Raw genomic sequence first — 6847 nt, forward strand, 5'->3', positions numbered from 1 at the left:
CCGAGGCGCCTGCGCACTGAAGCCTGCGCCCGCTCCCCGACGATTCGGCCGGACCTCGGAGCGCGCGGGCCGGCGGCTGCGGCGCGAGTGGCTCGGGAGCGCGGCCGGTGAGTGCGCGCGCGCGGCGCCGAGGACCGCGGCCCTGCCCCTCTGGCCAGGGCCCGGGGGCCGTGCGGGGCGGGAGCCTCGGAAACCGGCGCCGGAATCCGCGCCCCAAGGACTCCGCCGCGGGGTCCACGTGGACCCTGGGCCGCGGCGGGACTGGAGCCCGTCCCCGCGCGTGGGGGAGGGGCCGTTGCAGCCGGGTTCCCCTTTTCTGCAGCTCGAAGCCTGGGGAAGTGATTGCTCAAAGCGGGGGGGGGGCCGGAAGAACCCAGGTTTCCGCGTCTCCCGTCCCCCCCCTCAGCCTGTGGGGAGGGGCCGAGGCGGGACACCCGGTTTGCCCCCGCCCCCACCCTGTTGCATCTGGCAGCCACTCATCCCTGCCAGTCGCAGGGAAGGCGCTGCGCCCCCGGCCCGAGCCGATCGGGGGCTCCAGGCGCCAGCCTCGCTCCAGAACGCGCAGGAGGACCTCCTGCCGTCTGACTTGAGTCCTGCTGCTGCAGTACACGCCCCTTCGGCAGCCAGGGTGGGGCCCAGAGCGAACCTGGCCCCTCCCGCCCCTGCCTCGCCTTTGGGTCGCTGGTGAGTGGGGCGCACGGCGAGTTCCTTGAGATTGGGGTGGGGGCGTCAGAGGCTGGAGGAAGGGGCAGACTTCTCCAGGCCCAACCCCACCATGAGAGAGAGGGAGGGAGAGAAGTGGGTTGCCCCCACCATTGTAGAGGTGGGCAGTGGCGAGGGTCACCAGGGCTAGGAAAGACCTGGCCTGCCTTGGAGGAGCCAGGCTGGGACTTACCTACGGGGGAGGGGGGCGGCGCGGCAGACAGGAAAGGTGCTGAGGAGGGTGAGAAGAAGGGAATGGAACCCCTCTGTCAACCCCCCTCCCAAAGGTTATGGCATTTTTTTCCTGGGATTGTCACATTTTCTTATTCTTTTTTTGGACTGGGCGGGCTCGGGGACGTTCTTTTTCCTTCTGTGGAGCAGAGCAGCAGCTGCTCCCAAGGGAGCCTCTGTCCCCAGAGGCCAAACTTGCTGCCTGTCCAGCTTCTCCTATCCCAGACTTAGGGACCAAAGCCTGGAGGGGCTGGGGTAGGGGAGGGAGCCCCCTCCCACGTGCCCGAATGAGGGGCGGGAACCCTGGTTCAGACCCTGTACCCCCACCAAGAAAGAGAGCAGGTGCCCCAGGGGCACAGGTGGCCCCAGCCAGCCTGAGGAGGGTGCAGGGAGCCAGGCCCAGGGATGGGTGACCAGGTGCAGGGCCTGCAACCAGGACAGAAGGGACGGCCTCTCCCCCTGCCTCTCCTGCCCCAGCACCTGGGCCCTGCATCCTCAGGCAGGTCCCCTCGTCCAAGTCAGAGCTGAGTTGGAGAAGGCAGCCTAGAGGGGTACAGTCTTCAGGGTGCTGGGGGGGGCAGGGGTGCAGAGGAGGAAGAGCCGCTCTGCCTGGGGAAGTCACAGCCCGTCTGGGGTACAGCTACCAGACCTCAGAGGTTGCCACACCCCTTCCTTTCCCTAGAAACTTGACCCCTGAGGGTAGGCATGCTGTTGGGCTGCTTCTTCCCCATCTGTTTGCTGGAAGCCAGTGGGATCCAGTTGGAGGGTCCCCCCCCAGCGATCTCAGGGGAAGCCAGGCAGGTGGCCAAGTGGCCAAGGCCCCGTGGGACCCTACACCTGGCCCCCAGATTTGGGTCAAGGCCGAGGCCTCCGCATGCCCAGGCTCTGGAGACAGGGGTGCCCCAGGTGTGCATATCCCGGGCTGTCACCTCTGAGCGCAGCACCCCGTCAGTGGCTGGGAGGCAGGAGCTGCCTAGCCTGGTGACTGCCCCGGGGCCTATCCCAGAGCGTCCACTTTCCTCTTCTGCCATTGCACACCCCACGAGGCCAACATGGACCAAACAGACATTAAAAGGCCAAGAGCTGAGGGATGGGGGGCAGCAGGGCGGATGATCATTTAATGAGAAAATAAACTGAAACCAAGTCCTGAGCACCTCGCGACGGGGTTTCAGGAAGGTCCGCGTGGCAGACGTGCCGGGGCGCGCCCCCCGCCCCGGGGGTGGGGCGGGGCGCCTCGCCTGGGCCGAGGTGGGCGCAGGCCGAGGTAGAGACTGGGAGGCAGGTGGGGAGGCGTTCAAAACTGCCTCCTGGACCCTGATTGGCCGCCCCCGCGGCTCGGGTCCGCGGGTTCCCCGCGGGGGCCGCTCACCCGGATGGGGCTCCGGCGCCCCCCGCGCGTCCGCACCGTGGAAGGTGCGCCCCGACGCCGAGCGGAAGGGACCCCGCGGCTCCGACCTGCCCGGGAGCAGGACGCACCCCATCCCCCGCCGCCGCCCGGCGCGCCCGCCCTGCCCTGCGGCAGGCCTGGGGCCGCAGCGGTTTCCGCAGCCTGTGGGGGGGGGGGGGCGGTGGGAGGGGAAGGGAGGCCGGGAGACCCTGGGCGCGGGAAGGTGCCAGCCGAGTGTTCGGGCGCCGGGCCAGTGACCGGGCCGAGAAGGTGGCGGTCCCTGGCGGCTCTCGGCCGTCCTCACCGGTGCCTGCTGCACTTCCCGCACCCTCAGGACGTCCCGCCCCAGCCCCAAGTCCTCCTTGTCTGCAGGCCTGGTCTGCTGCCCCTGCTGAGTCCCCAGGAGCAGGTGGGGAGCCTCCCCAGGGCTGATCCGGACTCCTCGTGGGGAGCAACCCTCACCACCTCCCAGCAGCCGAGGAAAACCTGGGATGGAGGGAGCTGGGATGGGGGGTCTAAATGTCTGACCACCACCCCTATGCACCGCCCTTATAGCCCCAGACTCTGGGGGCCTCCAGCCCCCTTGGGAGGGGCCAGGAGCCGGAAACCGAGAAAGAGGAACCCTGGCTTCCGGCTTCCCAGGGAGCGAGTAGATGGGGGTGTCCCAGAACCTCCTGTGGAGATCTTGTCTGGGGTCCCCTCCTTCCTGACCCCACATACCCTCATAGCCACAGTGTAGACTGGAGTGGGCGTCAGGGCCTGGGCAGAGCGGTCTGGAGGTGGGAGGCCGGGCAGGGGGCCGGGGGACACCTCCGGGAGGAGGGAGAGACTCGGGACCTCTTCAGGGGGGCAGGCTGCCACCGGTGTCAGGTCCTCCATGAGAGTCCCGGCCTCTCTTCTCAGAGCCCCAGGCTGTGGTGAGGGTCCTGGAGCAGGTACCACGGAGCCCCGGCAACCTCTTCCACCCACCCATGCCCACCCCGCCTGAGGCTGAGAAGCAGGTGGGCCGCCTCCACCGCTGACTCTGTCCCTCGGGGGCTGGGGGCATGACTAGGAGTTGGGAGACCCCTGGACACCTGGGAGGCCAGAAGGGTCACGCCCCGCCGGGAGCAAGCAGGCCCCCAGCAGGCGGGGGGGCGGGGGGGGGAAGCAGGTGGTTCCCACAGGTTCTGCCTGGAGGCTGACGCGGCCCCGTCTTCCCCCAGCACACAGGGCCGGAGGAGGGGGACCAGCCTCCCTCCATGTCCAGTCGTGATGCGGCTCCCCCAGCTCCCCCCAGGCGCAACCCCTGCTGCTTGTGCTGGTGTTGCTGCTGCAGCTGCTCCTGGTACGTGGGCCGGGGGTGCACCGTGTGCCGGTGGGCAGGGGGCACTGAGCAGACCTGGGATCCAGGGCCCCACTCCTCAGCCCCTCGGGGGGCTTTTGAGGCACCGCCCACAGCACTCGTCCAGGGGTCTGGTGACCGGCGGCCAGTGCCCAGGCCCCTCTGTGTGTGTGATTTTCATGGCTGGTGTGCCGAGGTTGTGTCCACATGCAGGCACCTAGCCGGCACGTGCACGTGTGTGTGTGTGTGTGCACGCACGCGTGTGTCTACTGTAAGCCCGCCCAGACTGGCCCTGGGGACCTACAGCAGAGCAAAAGCAGGCCCTACACATTGTGTCAGGTGGAGGAGCCTTAAGCAGAGACCTGGCCCTGGGACAGTGCAGGGGGTGGACGTGGGGCCTCCAGGGGGGATGTGGTTTCTAGGCGCGTAGGGAACCTGTTGGGGTTTTTGTGCCTCGCAGAGGCCTGGCCCTTTTCGGGCTTCCACCCCGTGGCTGTTGAGTGGACAGCGCTGAGGGGACCCAAAGGGGGATCAGCTGAGCAGTGAGCAACTGAGGCCCGAAACAGGAGAGGGACCGCCTGGGGGTAGAGACACGAGGGGCCAAGCGAGGAGTGAGGAGTCTGGCGTCTGGCGGGTGGGGGTAGGGTGGGAGGTGAGTTCTGTCTGGACCTTTGAGGCTGAGGTGTCTGTTAGCCGTCTCAGTGACCCTGGGGAGAGGTCCAGCTGGAGGTGTGGACTGCGGAGCCAGCACTGATGCTGTGGCGGGAACTAAGGAGAGAAGCAGGGCCCCGAGGGAGAGTCAGGGGCCAGACACACGGGCTGGGGGCTTTCTCCCCATCAGTCGGAGTCTCTGGGAGAAAGCAGTGGGGGTCGAGGTCAGGCCAGGGAGGGAGAGGTACCCGAGGGGCCTGTGAAGCCCCAAAGGCAAGACAACGGGCCCAGGGCCGGACCGGAGATCGGGAAAGGAGCCGACCCACCCTGCAGGGGGTTCACGCGTGTGCTGAGAGCCCCTAGGCCTCGTGCCCATACAGACGCGTGTCGGTGTCACTGTGTGGCCAGCGTCCTGCGCGCACACGCGTGCCACGGAGGGCAGTGCCACCGTCCCCTCTGCCGGCAGGAACGAGGAGCGGCGGCGAGCGTGGCGGGCCTCCCGAGAGAGCAGGCTGCAGCCCCTCCCCAGCTGCGAAGCCTGGTGAGTCTCCGCCGCGGGTCTGCGCGGTGCGGGGGGGGGGGGGGGGGGGATCCGGGCGGAGGGGGGGGGGATCCGGGCGGAGGGGGCGGGGCCTGGCGCGGCCTGTGGCCGATACCCGGATGCCCGTGCCCGCAGTGCCACGCCGAGCCCAGAGGAGGTGCGGAGCTGGGCGCAGTCCTTCGACAAGCTAATGCACAGTCCAGCGGGCCGCAGCGTGTTCCGCGAGTTCCTGCGCACCGAGTACAGCGAGGAGAACATGCTCTTCTGGCTGGCCTGCGAGGAGCTCAAGGCCGAGGCCAACCAGCACGTGGTGGACGAGAAGGCGCGGCTCATCTACGAGGACTATGTGTCCATCTTGTCCCCCAAGGAGGTGCGCCGCGCGGGGACCGGGGTGGGGGGCGGGGGCGCCTCCGGGCCCCTGACCACGGCCCCTGTCCCGCAGGTGAGCCTGGACTCCCGGGTGCGGGAGGGCGTCAACAAGAAGATGCAGGAGCCGTCGGCGCACACGTTTGACGACGCGCAGCTGCAGATTTACACGCTGATGCACCGAGACTCCTACCCCCGCTTCCTCAGCTCCCCCGCCTACCGCGCCCTGCTGCTCCGGGGCCGCTCCACATCCTCCAGTGAGGCCTAGACTGCCCACCGTGGCTGCCTGGACGCGGGGCCCCTCCCGCGGGCAGAGACTCCTTTCACAAATGCGCTTCACGTGCGGGCACACCCGCCGGGCCCAGTGCCCCAGGCGGCCCCAGGCAGGAGCTCCAGGTGCTGGGCAGGCCAGAAGCCCCCTTCCCCACCCAGAGGACCCAGCGCCCCAGGATCCAGCTGAGAGGCGGGCGTGAGGGCCTCTGGGCCTAGGCAGCCCCTCCAGCACCACCACCCCTACTGAGCACTTCCTGCTGGGGTTCCCACCTGGTGAAAGGAGGCGCCCTCCCTGAAAGCATCCTGGACCCACAAGGTCCTCCTCCCCGGGCCCCAGGGGCCCCTGAGAAGCGCCTTTGGTGGAGAACAGAAGCTCTGTGCTGTCTAGTTTTGTGACAAGAGGAAACCTCCAACTGATGCCATCTGCACCCCGGGATCAGACCCAGGACCTCAGAACCAGGCTCAAGGCAGCAGGACCCGGCTTCTTTTATATGTTCATTGAGTTTAAGCCAATAACATGGCACTGTGTGTTTTATCAAAAAACAAAAACAAAGTTTTCATATTTAACTCCACTCCTCTTCCCCCCAAAATAGAATCTTATTATTGAAGATATTTTTCAAGTAAAAGCCTCTCCCCTCCGTCCACGTTTGCGGGGGAATCAGAGAACGAGGAGTGGGCCACGACCCCCAGCAGGGGAGCAGCACGCTCAGTGACGGGCCCCTGTGCTCTGCTCCAACCCCACCCCTCAGAGAACAGCCTCAGCGGGCAGCTGTGCTCAGCCCTCCCCACGCGAGGGCGCCACCAAGGGTGACAACGCAACGGGACACTGGGCAGGCAGGGTCCCTGGCGGCGGCTGGCCGGCTAGGGCAGGACACTTACGGGGGAGACCTCCCCGAGACCCCGGGTGCCGGGCAGTCACCTGTACTGTCTCACAGGCCCCACAAGGCACACACTTGCCACCCTGTTCCCTGAGTTTCTGCTTGGTAAAGCGATTCAACGCTGCAACCAGGGCGCAGAGGGTCTGGTCAGGGGTCCACCCCCATTCACACTGCTTCCACGAGCAGTGGGGCATCCTGAAGGGTTGCAGGCAGGCACGGCTGTGGGGCCCAGACTTAGCCTCCCGCCCATAATCCCTGGACCCTGAGCTGCGGTGCCCGGAGAGGTCGTGAGACCCCGGCTCCTCTGTGCGCCCACAGCCCCCCCACCACCTGATCCTCGTGCTATGCAGGCCCAGCCCTGCCCCTCCCACGGGTACACTCAGGCCCCTCTGAGAGCCAGCGGGCTCTTCCTTCCAGTGCTGTCCCAACAGGCCAAGCCTCAGCGTCACCCGACCCCAGGGAGGTGGGCTGTCTCCGCAGCGGCGGGGGTCGGG

At 67.6% G+C, this 6847-nt stretch overlaps 1 protein-coding gene across 5 annotated transcripts; it reads left to right on the top strand.

Moving 5' to 3' along the window:
- Positions 1–7: 7 nt before the first annotated feature.
- On the top strand, positions 8–6101 carry RGS19 (regulator of G protein signaling 19). Of its 5 annotated transcripts, XM_027086664.1 has the most exons (7): positions 409–684; positions 2655–2729; positions 3224–3321; positions 3526–3651; positions 4769–4836; positions 4972–5206; positions 5279–6087. In XM_027086664.1, exons 3-7 carry the CDS (start codon positions 3292–3294, stop codon positions 5468–5470), a joined length of 651 nt encoding a protein of 216 aa, XP_026942465.1. In that variant the 5' UTR covers positions 409–684; positions 2655–2729; positions 3224–3291; the 3' UTR covers positions 5471–6087. The 5 variants fall into 5 exon arrangements, with proteins under 5 accessions (XP_026942466.1, XP_026942468.1, XP_026942464.1 ...); XM_027086665.1 differs by lacking the exons at positions 409–684; positions 2655–2729 and adding an exon at positions 8–107; XM_027086663.1 differs by lacking the exon at positions 2655–2729 and having other exon boundaries at positions 176–684.
- Positions 6102–6847: the final 746 nt, after the last annotated feature.

This window comes from Aethalodelphis obliquidens, unplaced genomic scaffold (assembly GCF_003676395.1).
Source record: "Aethalodelphis obliquidens isolate GAN/ISIS:26980383/991018 unplaced genomic scaffold, ASM367639v1 scaffold57, whole genome shotgun sequence".
In the NCBI taxonomy this organism is placed as follows: domain Eukaryota; kingdom Metazoa; phylum Chordata; class Mammalia; order Artiodactyla; family Delphinidae; genus Aethalodelphis; species Aethalodelphis obliquidens.